Raw genomic sequence first — 18,794 nt, 5'->3', positions numbered from 1 at the left:
CCAATTGCTTTGGATAGAACGCAGAAAGGGAAGTTATGTTTAACTCGAAGCAAGACGTATTATGAGAGTGTATTTGTAGGTGAAGTAAATTGTGAACATGCTTTTCGATTAGAGTACTATACGAAAGATTTTATGAAAGGGATGCAAGCAATTCCTAATGTATATTTTGTATGTGGAAGAAATGCCTATGTAAAACTGCCTGACAATTGGTATGGTTTGTGTTACTTGGCAATTGTCTTCCCCAAAATATATCATGCAAAGGATTTAGCGATCATAGAAGGAAAGGCTTCGACAAGAGTGAAAAGGGAAGTAGGAGATGCAGAAGTAGTTGGAGACATATTTGGAGCGATGTTTCCTATGTTAGGTTTAATACTTAACGATGTTAAGATCAGGAGACTAGCTACAGTTGTAGATAGATTATCTGCAAGTACTGCAAGGTCATTAATGTTAGTAGAAGGAGAGATGCAGTCGATTAGAGCAATGGTTCTTCAGAACCGACTTGCTTTAGATGTACTGCTAGCAAAAGAGGGCGGAGTTTGCAAGGCTTTGAAGGTCCAAGAATGTTGTACTTACATTCCAGACAATTCAAAACCACTTGAGAAAGTCATACGAAACATTACACAGATACATAAAGAAATCGAAGATTTAACAAAAATAAATGTTTGGGAGAAAGTAGGTCATGGAGTAGGAAAAGTTGGAAATTGGTTTGCCAACCTTGGTAAAAGCATTGTGTGGTATATATTAAAACCTGTATTGATAATATTGATTTGCATAATTACATTGTTAGGGTTAGTGAAACTGTATAAATGGTATAGGTCGAACCGGTTACAAAGATCCATGAGAGAGCAAGAAAGAAGATTAGCTGCTTTACAAGATCAACAGTACAAAAGTTTAAGAGCTCTCGAAACGATAAAAAGAGGGAATCTTGTAACTAGTTCTGTGTAAGGGTGCTATTCAAATTGCATTTAGTGATGACTCCCAGAAGTCATCAAAGGGGGGAACTGAGAGAGCGCAATTTGAATAAAACGCATATCCGAGCCATATTCACAAGCATATAGTGCAAACGTAGAATCTATAACGCGAAGTTAACTCTTGTAGCGTAAAGTTAGCCGATGTAACCAATGTAATAAGAGATGTATTTGTATTCACTTTAGAATATGCATTAGAAGGCCCGAATATATAGTGGGCTAATATAGAAATGTACAGAAATGCTTACGAACAGTACAACGTGCAAAACTGAATACGTGTGTAACTTTAAATGGAGAAACGGCGAGGAATGAAACGTGGAGAGATGTGCAGAGAACATATATGGCGATGTAACAAATGAGAATATAAAGTTATACTCTATGTAATTTATATTCTATGTACAAGGTATTCACTTATACGTAAAGGCTTTGCTAAATGTGATTATATATAAATGTATGTTAAAGGTTATACTGTGTAGAAAGCTTCTTGTAAGAATGTTAGAAGGGTTTAGGTCATGTGTGATTTCAACCTAACTGACCAAGAGTTCGCAGGAGGGTAGTCCGCTGTATGTAATTTAGTGGGCTCACAGGAGTCGTGAATAGCCTTGCTGTGAACGTGCGAGCCAAGGGGTCTAGTCTTTGTTAGATTTAAGGTGACAATGCCGGATGGAGTTTATGGCCTAAACGTGATAAGGGGCGCTTGGAATTTGAGTCTTGTTTTGAAATGACCATTCACAGGACCAAGAAAGGTTATGCATATAGTCGTAAAGAATAAAGTTCTGCTGAGGTGATAGACTTTGCTTCGAAAGTGTCAAATAAAATGTCAAATGAAGTCACCAGCAAGAAGATGAAGATGGCGTCTAAAGAAGAAGGGTCAACTTAACGGACGACGGAAGAAATGAAGCCATAGAAAAGAGCAAAGAATGACCTCACGGGGAAAGTCCGTGATGGGCGTCGAAGGGGCGTTCCACCCATACTGTGATTGTGTATTTAGGGACAGCACCCTGGAGAGAAGTGAGCGCAAACAGAAGATCAGTTAGCGAAGAGCTCAGGGCAGATGGCCTGAAGACAAAGAGCGAACAGCTCCGAGTCGATGCCATCATAGGGAGCGAGCGCAAGAAGATCAGAGCGCAAGAGAGCAGTAGGCCGAGGACCCTTAGAGAGCGGATGGGTAGGCAGAGAGGGAACTGCTTCTCGACATAAGTTACCATTAGGGGTTAAGAGAGTTTGAACTTCTTTGGAAGTCAAACTGCTGACACGTTTTTAGGTAAGGAACTAGCGAAGTAGGGATTTCACCTAGTACAGAGTAGGGACAGAATTAACTTGTTTATTCTTTTGTAGATGACGCAACGGGACCACATATTGTATATGCTTTAATCTGCAGATTTGGAAGTGACTCTAATTGTATTCTTTTGTATACTAATTGAATCTTACCCTGAGAGGATTGTATATGCACTTAATTCTTGATTTTATATAAAACTTTAAAACTTCATCAGTTGTCAGTGGTCCTTCAGAGTTGCGTCAGTTGATGGGGTTAATTTAACCTATGCGGGGTTTGTCTTTTACTCAATGACAGATAACAAGCGATCCAAATTGATGAATGAGATTAATATCTAAGTGATCAAAAAGGGTATCAAAATCTCATTCCCCGCAAGGGTAACCGATAAGCATGGGTCCAAGCCGCCCCATGAAAACCTGCATATATTCACCATACTCAGGAGGCCAACGGAATCTGGATGTGGGTCAATGCTAGTCAGGGATACGTTTATATTTCTGCATTAGGAACACTAGGGGATCTAGCTGAGAGCAGTAGTATGTGCCCAAGGTTGTACAGAATTAGAAAGAATGTATTTTTTTATTCTTGCCATCTAGTCCAGAGTTTGCGGTTCATCATCAAATTAATCAGTGCTTTATATACAATGATTCTGCGACAACTCTGATCTGCGCTAATGTTACATAATTGGTTGGGCAGGCCACATTTCCTTGGAAAATATATATCAATTTGGTATTTCCAATCTCTGGATACTCACTGCATCATTTTCTGGAACAGATTTTCAGGATTTTGGTTTCACAATTTGTAAAGTTAAACAAATATAAAAATCTCTCTACTTCGTTCATCAGATCTCCAGCGTGCAATCAGATAATTGATGCGATGGTTGCACTACTACAGAGACATGAATGTGCTGAACGCAAAAGAAATAGAGCTTGTACGGATGCACAAAGACATACAAGGTGTATGAATAACCAACCATCCATTATTTTTACTAAAAAACATTCAGCACATTTGTGCACAAACACCTCAGTAGTGAAAGACTGAAGATAAAGACTGACCTTAGAGCAACCAAGCGCAAGGTATGAGTAACAACTGCTTTTTGCTCTAGCTTTATTGTAGGGAGGAAAATATACACCGCTTGTGGGAATGCGTTGCGCATCCCGATGCACAAAATGATATGTGAAAACTAATACCTACAAATGAAACTTATGTTACAGGAGCCTTTTACAGACTTTTTGAAGGCGGTCTTCACTGCATACATTTTCACACTGTTGTCCAACTAAGATATGGGGATGCAGTGGCGGCTGGTGATCTTTGAAAGTGGCAAGGCAAAATACTTGCCAGGAGTTTACACCATATTTATTTTCAAAATGTGTTTGGAGTTCCCCAAATGGTAAAAATGACCTTCAGTGTGCCAATGCAATCAATTTGTTACGGTTACCCCCATGCAAATAATTCCATACAGTTTTCCAGCACTAGAATGTTGCCATTGGCAGTACCCATGTACCATGGGTGGGCCATATGCCAAAATGTACTTCCAATATTTCAGCGTCTGGATGTTCTCATGGTTTGCTTTCCCCAACCTGTTCCCTCAAACCCATTTTGCCATGGAAGCCTCTCATAAGCAAAGAATTACCTTCAGTTTGCCAGCACCAGCGCTTTCCCTTGGGTGCACTCCCTTGTGCCAAGAATTGCCTCCAATATTCCAGCACTAGCATTGTACCATTAGTGCCTCCATGCCAAGAATTCCCTCCAGCATGCAAGTGCCAGCATTTTTCAAAAGGGGCACTGATGCAAATATTCACTTCTAGTACCTCAGGGGCTGCATTTTGTCATGGAGCCCCTTCCTAATGCCAAGAATTATGTGCACTATTCCAGCAACCGCATGTTACTTTGGGCACTGCCATAAACCCAGAATTCTACCGAGTATGCCATGGCCATCAGCAGACTCGCATAAAAAAAAAATACACAAACACTTCACTCACACACCTCATACTCACTTCTGTTCACATTCACTCTCTTGTACCACACTAACTCATTCATACTCCATGCTACTCATATACAAACCGACTCATGCTCACTGGTTCTTACAAGTACACACTCACCTTTTCACACTCACCGACACTGGGTCTGGTGCAACTGCGTTTGCTGTAACGTTGATAGCTTTGCCCATGATTCACTTACACTCCCTCTCACAATCTCCATTACTTATCCTTTGAACACACTCCTTAACTCACTCCCTTGCACGCACTTTCACTTATTCATATACTCGCTTAGACTCACATTCTCGCTCACTTTTATTCTCATTAACACGCACACACAAGTGTGCGCACACACACACACACACACACACACACACGCACTCTTACTCAATCTCATTTACTCTCAATTGCTGACAAACACACACATCTTGCATGCACAGAGAGCCAACAGTTTGTTTTCAACTAATCTTCCTCCCTTTGCTGGCTACTTGAAGGCTTCATAGGAGCAGAAGAGCATGAATCTGGGCTGGCCTCTGGAACCAGCAAGCCACGATTCTCAATGAGGAACCAGCCAGTTCCAGGGAAGAAAAGGGAAATAACCAGCTCCATCCATCTCCAGTCTTCTTGAAATGAGTGGAAGCACAGCCCAATAAGACGGCATAGTGCTGGGGATCCTGTCCCTCCTATTCTTTGTGGCCTCACATTTGCCTAAAGTATGCACTTATGTGCACCCTGGAAGCTACATTTTAACAGATGTGCACAATCCATTTTACTTAACAGACCAATTGCATGTCTCATGAAGCAGAGTATACGTGATAGGATCATAGATGAACTATGGCGCTCGGAGACATGCACAATCCACGGACCCATCTACAGGGTGTTGTGTTTTAACAGCACACAATAGTTTGGTCCTGCCTCTGCCCCTCTCTCCTAGTCTCATCAGGAACTTGAAGACAATCTGAGAGGTCTGGCCAGTGTACTGGCAGTGTTCATGAACATGCATGTGTAGTTAAATAGTTAGTTATAGCGACTCACAGAAGGCTGAAGCCCCTGATTAAGAGCCACCATTGCAGTGGCAAAACTCAGATTGGTATAACAAAAAATGTTCAATCATAGTTTTTTCCATATTTTCGAGCCATCCATTGAAATAATTGGATAATTTTGGAGGCTATTTCTGAGGTAAAATAGGGCGGGGGATTGTTTCTGCAAAACAATCTACACTATTAAGTGTATCCATTTGAAGAAAATGCAAAATGCCTATGGATAGGTTGGATCTGATGAATGCCTGGTTTCCCCGCTACACTTACGCACCACAGACATGCACCTGCACTCTCATTCTTCAGATATTGTGAGTTTGTCTGTGGCTGTTTGGCAATCTTACCACAAGGTTATATTTCATCGCTCCTCAGGACTAAAGCCAGGTCGTATATTTCATGTGAGTGTGAAACTGGTCAACTCCCCTTTTAATTGCTTATATGTGAAATTATGTATAGTTGCAAAGTGCTGTTTGCCTTAGAATAGCAGGGGCAAGTCATTACCAAGGAAAGTTAGCAAAATATAAATTAGGACTTGGGCTAGGTCTCCAAAGCCCTCATTATAGGGACTATGATTGCCAGACCTATGGAACACGGTGATTCCGTTTACATTCACACAGATTATCAGAGAGGGAGTGGGGGATTCAAACCTGGAATTACAAAGTTGGCAATTAATCATTTCTAATAAGAATCGCACGGCAAACTCCACAGGTAAGACTTGATGGGCCCAAATCTGGTGACCTAATAATTTGGCTCCAATTACTACTTCAGGAATCTTGCTGAGCAGGAGCTGTGAAATGCTAAGAATGATATTCCACTTGAAAACTGAAGCTGGGACTTGACATTTAAGGAAAACGTAGTGTTTTTGGCAGTGGATGGAAGCTTAGCAGGATTAGGGATTTGAGAGACGTGTGTGTTGAAATTTTACAATGCCTAATGGACTGTCTATCTGTCTGTCTTTCAATCCTGGAGGAGGGTCATTTTGGCAGATGTGTGCGATTATATTTTTCTGCTTAAGACCAGTATGCCTCTTAAAACCAGTACCTCATAATTCTGTGCCCCCAAAGTAAAAGCTCTAGATCTGCAACCCCATAAAATCTGGAAAAACAGTAGCACTAGGTTACAGAGTCACAATGGGTATTGGTGGTCAAACAAACTCAAAGTCTACAAGAGGCCGTGAGAGTGTAGCGAGGGTCAGAATAACACTGTAGCATTCAGTAAATTCATACCTAATCAGATTACCTAAACTAAACAGCTTTTATATAGCTCTAAAATAACACAAAATAAAAATATTTACAGGAAGTAAGAAAAAACAAGACAAAGTGTATAGACATTATCAAGATATGAAAATAGGCAGGTTTGAAACAATGGGCGAAAAACCCATGATGAAATAGATGTCTAAAACATGGAGCGTTGTTTGAATACTAGAACGTTGCAAATGAGCCAGGTTGTTGAAGAAAGATCTGTCCATTTTTTAAGGGGCAAAAATCTTGAGATCTCAGAATAAAGCTACGTTTCTGACTTTGGCACAATCCGTATCAAAATACAAAGACTTTCAAAGGCATACCTCAATCCACTGGACATGAACCCTGGGAAAAACCGTGTGAAGCCATGAACTGGTAGTGATCTACCATAGAGACATTTGTAACAGAGCGTGTTGGAGAGTACTTTCACCCTGTGGCCTGCCTCTTGAGCAGGCAAAGATCACTGCACCCAATCCACACAGCCCTTCGAGAAAAGCAGGGAGTAGGGAATCGGTCCTTTCCCATCCTGCAGTTCATGGGTGCGGGCTCTGCACAGGACACAAGTATCTTTTTCAGACAGAAATTGAGAGCAGGAAAGCTATTTGCAAAGGGCTTTCATTTTGTTTAGGGCAGGAGGGTCCGGAAGGAGGGTCAGTGGGTGGAGCATTGCAACCGGAGGCCAGAGTATACACAGTCACATTGTGTCTGTGGTTATATGTGCTAAATCCTCTTTAAAATTAATCTCTTCTCTAATCCTGAATATTAAGGCTTCATGCGTTTGGTTTCTATCCTTTCTAAGTATTCTGACTCTTGATCCTTTTATCTTCTGTCACCCTTGGCTCTATGATCATCCCCAACTTTAGCTTTCCCTTGACTCTTATGACCTCTTCTGCTTTCAGCATACAGATCTGAAACGGATTTGGGTAGTAGAAGCACTTCCTGAGTATTTAAAGAAGTCTACGGGAGGAGGAAGTGCTATACCACAAACTAACAGTGTGTTACCTAGGAGTCTCTGTTAGAGATGACCACCAGTCTTTTGTCAAAGACTAAAAAGTTAAGTTAGTTGCCAGAGTACAGGTGCATGGCCTACTGTGCAGGGGTCTGCAGGGTGTGAAGTCTAGGTTACATCTTAATTTAAGAATCCTTGGCACAAAAAGGTAAATGAAAGCTGCGAATGCTTGGATAAATGTACTTGAGAGTTGATCATATTAGCAAAGTAACCTGCCTTTCGCGCAAAGCGGAAATAAATTGTTACCATCAGAACAAAATACTAAAATGCATCCAAGGGGAGCTTGAAGTAAGGTAAACATAATGGCCATGCTATATCCAGAGAAATTCCATAGTCACGGTGGCACTACCTCTAATGAGGTTTACCATTGCACTATACACCACTACTTTAGCAATGGTTTAAATATCAAAATTAAATATACCTTTAATTAAAATTAATTAAAAATAAGTCAGCAATTAAAATTAGGTCAACAAATTAATTACCATTGCTTAAGGTTGGTGTCAGGTTTGGCATGAATGTTAGTTTAACATAGCTTATAAACATTTTATCATGTCATTCATTAGTTTGATTTTACATAAATTTACAAAAATATTTTTGGGGGGGGTAAGGATGAGGAAGTTTGTTAGGATTACTTGACTCGAGGCATCCTTTACTTCTTTTCACAAATACATTTAATACAATTTATTTGATGCACATTATAAACATAGTTTAGTGTTAGGATTAGCACTAGAGTTCGGGTTAAGTATTCATTAATTTAAACTGATTTCATGAAAGGAAGCCTACATTTTATTGGTGAAGGATTGTGTTAGGGTTTAAGGGTTAGTGATAAGAAAATGATCATGCTTACTTTAATAATATATATATATAATTACAAGCACATATCCAGACATTTATCATAGCTACGAGCAAAGTATTTAATTTAAAATAATTTCATACCAATATAAGTATTATAGATAAGCAGTTTGATTAGGGTTAAGCATAAGTGACGAGATAAAGATTAAAAAAACAGGGAGAAGCTGTAAAGGTTAAGGCAATGTTAATGTTGAAAATAGACTGCCATATAAAGAAAGACAAAAAGCCTTGATGTAAAGACAGAAGATGTAATGGCTGGAGAGACTCATTTGTGAGGATATGTGTGACAAAAAACACAAACAAAGGAATACCTAGGCAATTTTCCATTATGCCTCTGAGATGATATGGTCAAACTCCCCGTGAATGTGTTGTAGCTATGTATGAGATAAATATTCCTGTACATTTGGTTAAGACCTATAGATGTGCTATCAGTTAATGGTTTTACTGCGATACATGGTTTTCTTTAAAAAACAATTAAAACTTTCACTTGGGTGAATGTCCCAGTACTCTCCATTTGATGCACAACTGACACTTTTGTATAGTTTCTGAGAGGTACTGTTATGTGTTTTTAAGACTTGTAAAGCACAACAATCGCCCTCAAAAGGGCATATTTGACCTAAAATCCGCAATTTAAATAACGTAAATTAAATACTGTAAACTGGGTCCAAGAAATGGGTCAGATTATACCAGAGAGAAAAAACTGGTTTTAAGCTTCTTTCTTAAACTAGTTCTATTTTCAGCTTGTTTTAAGAAGAGAGGAAGCGGAATCCCGCTCTTATCGGCAAGCACTGAGAAGGATCTCCCTCCTCTAATTTTCAACCTGAGCCTGGAGTACCTAAAACTTTGACATTGCCCAATCTCAGAACTCTGGGGGCGTGAGCATATCATGTAAAAAGATCTGCGATAAATGTAGGTCCACTCTGGCAAATGGCTCTAAACGATTGCTAAGGATTTTTACAGGAACTGTTTTCCATTGGAAGCCAGCGGACTTCCCTACACCATTTAAGTTATGGATGCTCTATTGCAAGTAAGGCAACAGTTGGAAATGCTCTGCACGCTCATTTTACTAAGACTTTTCTAATCTTTTCTGCCAACAGTATACCAATAAGTACTGGCCCAGGGTAAACTAAAGCGGTCTCAAGGCAGTTTTTTAATGCTCTGTCCCAAGGAAGTTTGTTCATGCGATAAAGAACAAATGAACTACATAAATAACATGGTAGACAAACATGCAGGAAACGATTGTACTCATGTTTAATATTATCCATCTATCCATCCATCCATCATCTATAAAAGCACCACTTACTGGTAACAAGCACATGTGCATATTATGAGGATGATGATGGCTACCACAGCAACAACTAGACCAATGATCACAAGCTGGCCACGGTCTCCTCTTAAGTAATAGAGGTCCAGCAGCTCACATCTTGATCCTACGTAACCATGGTGACACCTACAATAAAAAGAGATGCAAAAATGAAGAAAAATATTTCCAGTGTTAAGTTTAATGTAGCAAAATTAAAATAAAGGGTCAAGGAAAGCCCTTACGTCATTGTGTGTGTCGTTTTATAGCACTAGGATGTTTGCTGCTCTACATTTTTAAGTTTTACACGTCAATGGATTACACAAAACGCACTAGGGTGGGTGAATTTTGCAACATGTTTTTTGTAGTCTTCATTTGACTTAACAGATTGATTCAAAAATTGCTTTTGTACATACTGACTAGTGCAAAAATGACATGTTGTGCCAGTCGGTGAAAACGTCATTTTGCAAAGCTCAATTGGTGTAATATTGATCAAGCAGAGGTACCATCAGTCCACAGACCTCATTCATATGTTGAAGAGGATGCAACATTGGTACCGAGATGCAAACCATATCAACCCAGACAAAAATTATACACCCCATACCGGTGGTGCTGGAAAAATTCATTGTTGGGGTGCTACAATAAATGGTACATCACTGAAGTTAAAAGAATTGTGAAAAATCCAAGCGTCAAACAAAAAAACGCAACTGTAGCAAATGTGCAATGCCCATTCAGCAGGAGAGTGGTAAGGGTAAGGTATTTAGCTGCTGGTGTATTTTGGGGCCACTTGTGAGGTAGTGTTCTGCCATTACCAGACCGCACAAGATAAACACTAATTTTAAAGGCATCTTTATTACTCATTCTACTTCGGAACTCCAGCATTATTTCTGGGAGTGCTGCAGTGCCAGCACCCCAGCTTTCACGCCTATGCTCCATACAATATTACATGCCCTAGGACAGTTCTGCACCGTTCAATGGCATGCACCCTTGAAAAAAAGTAAAACATGGAGGGAAAAAACCACCACACAAAAGGAAAGGGCAATGAAGACAGAAAAAATAAAGGGTCGGAGTGGTGGTCCGTGGCAAGAGTCACAAAAACAACGAAAACATCTCAAGATACTGATAATCGATTTTGAACAATAGTACCACCAGTAAGGAGTACCGACATCACCTCTTCCTCAGATTGGTGTGGTAGTCAAAAAACAGCTGTCCAACTTAACAAGCATTTGCAATGCAATAGGTCTCGCTTTAGGAAAGTTTGAGCTATTGTAAATGACAATTTCTTTATTTGTGTGTTGGTTTTGTAAATAGCGAAATTATTGGCTTGGTCATTCACAATGCCAAAAGTTTTAACTTTCGCAAATGTGACACCTATAGCATTTGTAATGCAATGTGTTGTATTTATGGGACTTCGATGTATTGATATTACAAACAATGGCTTTTAATTTGTAATAATTAATACTTAAATAAAAGTTATTGTAATTTATAATGGCAATAGCTTAAAGTTCTGTAATTATTTTTGTGAAGATTATCTTCAGTGTATTTTATTATGACAAAAATCAAAGAACAAAAGTGAAATATTAACATCTTTTTGTGACATTTGTAATAAAGCTTGAAACATTGAGAGAACATATTTGAACCAGTTGTTGAATGGTTGCACAGATTGATGCTGTGGTAGCGCATAGTGATGCTGTAGTGAGGGCGATAGAGTAAGGGCGATAGAGTAAGGGCGATAGAGTAAGGGCGATAGAGTGGTGTAAGGGCGATAGAGTGGCAGAGTGGCGAGGGTGGGCGAGGGTGGGTGAGGGCGAGGGTGGGTGAGGGCAGGGGTGGGTGAGGGCAGGGGTGGGTGAGGGTGTGTGTGGGAGGGTGAGGGGGTGTGTGGGAGGGTGAGGGGGTGTGTGGGAGGGTGAGGGGGTGTGTGGGGGTGAGGGGGTGTGTGAGGGTGAGGGGGTGTGTGAGGGTGAGGGGGTGTGTGAGGGTGAGGGGGTGTGTGAGGGTGAGGGGGTGTGTGAGGGTGAGGGGGTGTGTGAGGGTGAGGGGGTGTGTGAGGGTGAGGGGGTGTGTGAGGGCGAGGGGACGTGAGGGCGAGGGGACGTGAGGGCGAGGGGACGTGAGGGCGAGGGGACGTGAGGGCGAGGGGACGTGAGGGCGAGGGGACGTGAGGGCGAGGGGACGTGAGGGCGAGGGGACGTGAGGGCGAGGGGACGTGAGGGCGAGGGGACGTGGGGGCGAGGGGACGTGAGGGCGAGGGGACGAGGGGGTGTGGGGGTGAGGGGGTGTGGGGGTGAGGGGGTGTGGGGGTGTGGGGGTGAGGGGGTGTGGGGGTGAGGGGATGTGGGGGCTGTGGGGCTGTGAGGGTGAGGGGGTGTGTGAGGGTGTGAAGGTGAGAGGGTGTGAGGTTGAAAGGGTGTGTGAGGTTGAGAGTGTGTGTGAGGGGGTTAGGGAGGGTGAGGGGATGGGAGGGTGAGGGGATGGGAGGGGGATGGGAGGGTGAGGGGATGTGAGGGTGCTTCAGAACTCAAACTCATTACCTTGGAGCCAGCGACATTTTGCAACACATGTAATGCCAATTACTTCCAATGGCGTACAGGCACACACGCTAATTCGATACAAGGAGTAAGGCCAAGATGATGTGCCCTCACTTGTAGTGTATGTGATGGACAACACACTATTAAATTAGTTAATAAATTAAACAGCAAGCAAGCCTTTACTTTAAGTGTCAGCCCTGTGTTACGGAAACCGCTGGTGAATCAAGATTGGGCTGTGCAACTAATCACAGGATAGTCAGGTGCTACACATTTTGCAGGAACCGTAAATATTGTTTCCAGAATTGATACCAATCACAAGCCATAAATAAACAGATGGAACGTGGGGAAGAGTGGCAAAGGAGTTTGCATATAACAAAGTGCCCTCCTGGGTCTCCCATCAAAACTTCAGATACTAAAAGCTACCAACTACAGTAGAAAATGTAGCACACACCCTTCAGCAGCAAAACTGTGCAGATCGATCCAGCTGGACTGCAAAACGCAACTGCATGAAAAGACTGTAGCAGACTGATCTGGACTTAATAGGCTATTGACCGGCGTTTCATAACTAACACTCAAGTGCAAAGCAACCCAAACATAAAAGTAATTCACATTTACCCAGAGTACAACATATGAAATATATTGCTTGCTCGGCCTGTGTGGTGTGTTTCTGTGAGCCCATCTATTGTGACGCACTGCCATGCAAAGTATGGGCAGACTCACCGCGAAGACGGAAGCTCCGGACTGCTTGCCGATGACTGGCTGTTGTGTGATTTTACAGCCCCAGCTGGTGGTTTTGGTTTCATTTTTGCTTTTTTTCAGCTGCTCACAGGATGCGTGGCTCTTCCTGTATCTGATCATGAAAAACAAGCCCCCTCGTTGTCGGGGTAACCCTCAGAGCTGGTGCCAATCCCGGAGCGGCTTGGTGGTGATGTCGATGGACTCTGGTCCAGGTGAATTCAATTTAAGTGCTCTTGCTTCTCCCGGGGCAGCGGCGGTTGTGTAATCCACATGTAAAGTGCAAGTCAAACAGGGGCATCAAAGGAAGCAGAAGAGATGGTGGGGGACAGCTGGGCATAGTGACACGACCCGAGCCCCTTACAATAAAGACCTACCCCAGAGAACACATGGGAGAGGGCTCGGCAAGGTGAAAAGGTACGGCTGTGAGACACGCTCTGTGCTTGGGAGTTGGAGGAGCGTTAAAGCGTGTGCTCAAGAACAGCGATGTGAGGAATGCACGTGAATGCCTGCAAATTACTGATAATTAGGGAAATATTACCTACTTTCAATTAGACAGTTTAGCGGCAACAACAATTGTGGGTTGAAGTGCAGTATGAAACAAGGGAGAGCACAAACGAGAAGCCATGCGGATGTAAAAGTAACGCAGCGCTGCCGAATGAAATTACAAGTCGGGTGGGGGGCGGGAGAGAAGGGGAGTGAGCGAGTGGGAGGGAAGCGCTGGTGAAGCGTCGCGCTTCAAGAGCCTGGTGGGGGCGGCGGAGCCAGCGAGTGGGAGGGATGGAGGGGGAAAAGCGCGTGCTTGTGTTCACGTGAACTGTTTGAAATCCGCCGATGGTTTGAGAACTTATTTTGCCGACTATAATTCTCCCCTATCCATTTCTTGCGGAATGGGATAGGCGAGACCTAAAAATGTACACTATCTTTGCACTCCTCTTTCCAACTGACGTCTAGGACTTAAAAGCTGCAGCACTGACGGCCCTGGAGTGACAGTAACTGAAGCACGTGCCGCCCCATTTGGAGTGAGGGTCCTTTCATGGCGTCTCTGCTGCTTGCATGTTCCCAGGAAACAATTTATTTATGGGTCCAAATCCCCATAAGGCAAAGTGATTTTGGCTAAATTGACAGAACTGCCTGAAGGTATCATACATGACATGAACCTTTTTCATTTATTTTTTTTAAATGTTTCAAAGCCATCTAGTTCATTTAAACATCTGATTGTTTCACAGATAGAAGAAAAGTAAACTGCTCACATATTTTACGAGGGTTCACTCTTCCATTCATGCCATGCATTGAAACGGTCATTGGCAATATGAATTGTTTTGCCTTTTGTGCAGTGGAAAGATTTATGCCTATCCCCAAAACGCAACAAAGTAACAACATGGACATTAGCAGCACTACTTTCCCTAACGCAAAGAAGAAGTAAGGTGCAGGTGCATGTGTCAAAGGCAAAAACCCAAACATTTAACTCACTCAAACAGGCTAGGTAAAACAAAGGTAGCCAATACACCAAGGAGGCACTGCGAGGACTTAAAGTACTATTGCTACTCTCTGTAAACACACCCAAGCACACAAGAAGCACAACACACCTGGGAGAAAGGGTCAAACCTTTAAAAGGATAACCATGCATTCATGTGCTCGTATAGAATGATGAACCCCATCTACTTAGCATTACATAGTTCTTCAATGGCTTCCACGGCTAGCATCGTCCAAGAGGACTACTGATCATTAACTGTGCAGTCTCCTAGTTATGGGTTCACTAGTTTTCATAAGGTTATGTTCCTCATGCCAACATTTACGTTTCACCTTAGTTAAATCTGCAGACCAATATTAAAATGGAGTTACTTGTGTCTAAACCCCCCCCCCCCCCTCCCACTTAAAAATAGCGAATAGGGCAACAGACCAAGCTTCTCTTTTCCATCAATATGTTTTGGCGCTCAATTACTGCCCCTCGGGGAATAGAACTACTCAGGACTACAGGCACCTCAAATCAAATATTGTGGAACAGTCCATGTTCATAGGGCTTCTTATGCAATTGCATTATATATATATATATATATATATATATATATATATATATATATATATACTATATATACACACACATCCTAATTTTCTTCATAAGCAGTTGAGACACCTTCATTCAGCAGTGGCAACACCCCTTCATAGAAGAGGTACACTTATGGCAGAAATAGCGCTAGCTTATCTCCTTCAGAGGACAAATATAGGTAGGGCAGCAGCAGAGAAAGCTTTTCCCATCGGAGGATGTATACAAATAGGGTAGGTACAATGAAACTTATGCTTCCTCACAGAATTCGTATAACTAAAGCAACCTATCCACTCGCAAGAAGGCAGCAAGGGAAATTTTCCAGTCTCCTCAGACCAGATAAAGCAGAGAAGACGAGTTCAAGCTTTTATTGTTCACTAAATGAACAGTTAAGGTATGGGCGACATGCAGGTGAGAGAACATTCTCTAGAGTGGGTGCTTAACGCACTAAGGGGAATCTATAGAACACGGAATTGGAGTTTAAACATCATTCCTACTTGGGTGGTATTCCACATCAGCATCCTGAAAATAACATGTTTTCAACATATTAAGAAGTAGCTGTTAAACCGTAGCACAGTGTTATTTGGAGCAGCCCAACCACAGTCTGAATAATAGGCTATATAGCGGCTCACAGGTGGTAACCTCTTCAGAAAGGTTTCGAATGTAAACGTGCCAGGTGCTGTGCAATCTCAGCATCGATGCTGGGCCTGCTCTAAATGTTGAAGGCTGCAAGTGAGCTGCAATAAATTCCCCTCTATCTTATTGCAACACATTATTTGCAGGCTTGCCATCCAATGCAATATATAGGTTGCAGTTAGCACAAAAAGCAGCTTTTAGACAAACCTTAGGTCTGAGATGTTTTGCGCACATTTCTGTATGTAAATGTAACTTATTATGGTGCCCAGTAGGAAGTCCATTGGTCTTAAAATCTGATTCTTACTGCTTAAAAGTATGTATAACTTGGCACATGATATCCTTGCAGCTGCACAGGTGGGGGACTGTAGAGAACCCTATTCAGATCTACCCACCCAAGGCTCCCCTCACCCCCCCCCCCCCCCCCCCCCCACCTATACTTTGAGTATCACTGCTCTAGATCATAGCGTTCGACACTGTCTCATTATGCTTCGTCTACGGATTTTACCACTAAATGGCTATACAAAACATTGGGGTGACTGAAGTGAGAAGACAGGATTATGCGAATTATGCAGAGGAGAATTCCAAGATTTAGCGCATGTGCTATACATTTGTCCCAATAAACAACTGGTAGAAGCTAGGCATTGTTCTTTAAATACGATATGTTTTAGACATAATCTACTATTTATGACCCGATTGTCATAATTAAGTTTCCCCCTAATAAACTAGTCTATTACAATTTGTATACATTCTTAAAATCTTTCTTTCCATTATTTTAAAAATAAATGTATATGGTCTGTAAAGGTTTATTAAAATGTATAGATTTTGTATTAATCCTAAATTGTTGATGTCTTCGGAGGTGTAAATCAAAATTGAATTGAGACTGGTCATCTTACATTGATACCTTTAAAAATATGCGACACTGACGTTTCCACACAGTGCCTCCGAGGGTCTGTGGTTAGTGTTGTAAATATCAAGTGTATCACCCTTCTCTTTGGTATTGATTTTTGTCAATGTTGTAATCAAGGCGAAGTTAGCCCGAATGGGAACAGGTGAACCTCTCGCACCACAGACCTCTGCAGCAGGTGCAACACCCCGCTAGGCCGGTTTCACCCCAGATGTGTTGAAAGCTTCCCGCGTTCTCTCAATAAATAATCATCGCTTTGGGATGCCTTTCCTTTCACCCGGAGAGGCTTCTGCACGGTTGGGTTAAGTGGAAGGTATTTTCTACTCAGGCTCATAAACAGATACACTATATAAGTGTTGTGCGTGGCTCACTGGGCAGCAGAGCCACATAATTAGCCCACAAGGGCCGTCTAGTGACGAACCTAAGCCGGAAGGGAGTTTGGGCATTAAAAACTGCCACTGCATCTAGTCTTTCGGGGATCCCCGGTCGGTCCAAATAAAATGAAACCAATAAACGACTTATGCTGTTGAGCTGAACTACCGCATAATTGCATGTACAGTTCTGCAAGGCGTTCGGCCGGTTTACACCAGGTGAGACTGGACACAAATAGATTTCTTGGCGCGCTCACATTTCCCGGGGCCCTGCCTGGCTCGTGCTTTTGTGACAGGACAGTCCTTTGAACTCCTTGGCTTTACTACGCATTAGCAGCGGTGACATCACACAGCCCCAAATAACCGCACCGTTGTTCCCTCCCAAGCTCACGCGCTAGCCAAGCAAGCACTTACACACAGGACGGCTTCTTCATTTCCACCACATAGCGGCATTTCCCTTTGACGCAGTAGTGTTCGTACTCGTTGGGACACCGAGAAAAATGACTCCTCTTCTCCGACTCCTGACTGTCTGAGGATCAAAAGTACAGCTTTTTTATTGGGGTTTAAGAAATGTGGATTTTTCGTTCATTCTGAGCACTAAAACCCCACTTTTCAAAGCTCCTACAACATGTTTTTTGCATTACCAATCAATCATTAGTTTTTACACATGAATACCAGGTAATACGTTTTCGACTCAGTAAGTAAGCAAACTAGCGATTATGGCAAAAACACAACAGTATAGAACAAAAGGTGTATGGGTGTTGGCCAAAGGCCTACAATTTAAAGGTTTTTTTAAAAAAACACACACTTAGGTTACTTATTTTGAGTCCAAAAACGAAGTTTAACCCGTTTACCAAGAGGGTGTGGAGGAAAGGTGTTACTCTCTCTCGAAGGAATTGCAGGCAAACGGTTTAAAATGGGAACCGCACACGACGTCTCTGCCACAGCTGATCTCCACCCCAAACACGTCCCATGGCATTACAAACACAAACATTCCAATAGTTAAAAGGACATCAACCAAAAGTACAATAACACATTACAACACAACTCCCACATATAATGAGCACTCGTACCATAAATGAAAAACTAAAGCAGAAATACATTCTGCAAATTCTTGAGTTTGCCAGAAAAGCCTTTGAATCGGCCATTCACCAAAGCCTGTTCTGCAGCATTGTCCTTCTGAAATGTGTCGCCCAAAGACTACCTATCCATCATGTTACCCGTACGCCATTCATCATATATCTAGACAAGTAATACATCGTTATCATAAACTCACACTCAATTCCACCTCACACCGGGGCATCACCACTTACTAGGTATTTTCCAGAACCTTCATCAAAATTGAGAAACTCACTCATTTTCTTTTCCAGCAATATCGGTTTACCATGAATCTCTCATCATTACCATTTGAACATCATTATTTTATTACTGCAGCTCTCCTATTGCTTCACCATTTTCTTACAAGGCTGCATCTTTACAGCACCTGAACAATTGTAGTGCCAGGATATTTCGAAGACTTCTCCTTGGAACTGGCCGGTTTCTTGATTTTAACCACATGTCCAATTTAAAAAGCCAGCTGTTTAACTCTATTCCGTTCATCATATCTTTTTACTCTTCCGCTGCACACCTTTTACAGTCACCCGCCTCAGATGTACACAGGGGTACATCAGCTACCCCAGCTTTCTGGAGCACCCAACAAGGAGATACCCAGTTTAAAGAATTCCTTCCTTCCGCGTAACAACATGCACAGTCTCACCAGTGGTGGAATGAGGAGTGTTATTCCAAATTATGTCAAAAAAACGTCCTTAACATCAAAGCCAGAATTGCAATCCTGCTGAATTTTCTCCTTCAACATTCCAATCATCCTCTCCACTACACCATTACCCTGCGGGCTATACAAGGCAGTTGACC

At 42.1% G+C, this 18,794-nt stretch overlaps 1 protein-coding gene across 1 annotated transcript in view; it reads right to left on the bottom strand.

Annotated features, from left to right (window-relative positions):
- BTC (betacellulin) overlaps positions 1–18,794 on the bottom strand; it is a 144,002-nt gene that overhangs the window by 49,425 nt on the left and 75,783 nt on the right. Inside the window, exons 3-4 of the mRNA XM_086963222.1 lie at positions 17,298–17,412; positions 9,663–9,809 (exon numbers count right to left, since the gene is read on the bottom strand). Coding sequence (XP_086819348.1) covers positions 9,663–9,809; positions 17,298–17,412 — 262 coding nt within the window. The remainder of the gene's footprint in view (positions 1–9,662; positions 9,810–17,297; positions 17,413–18,794) is intronic.

The sequence above is a fragment of the Lissotriton vulgaris genome, chromosome 3_1, assembly GCF_964263255.1.
Source record: "Lissotriton vulgaris chromosome 3_1, aLisVul1.2, whole genome shotgun sequence".
NCBI lineage: Eukaryota > Metazoa > Chordata > Amphibia > Caudata > Salamandridae > Lissotriton > Lissotriton vulgaris.
Note: the sequence above shows the minus strand (reverse complement) of the source record. Positions and strands in the feature narration are given on the sequence as shown.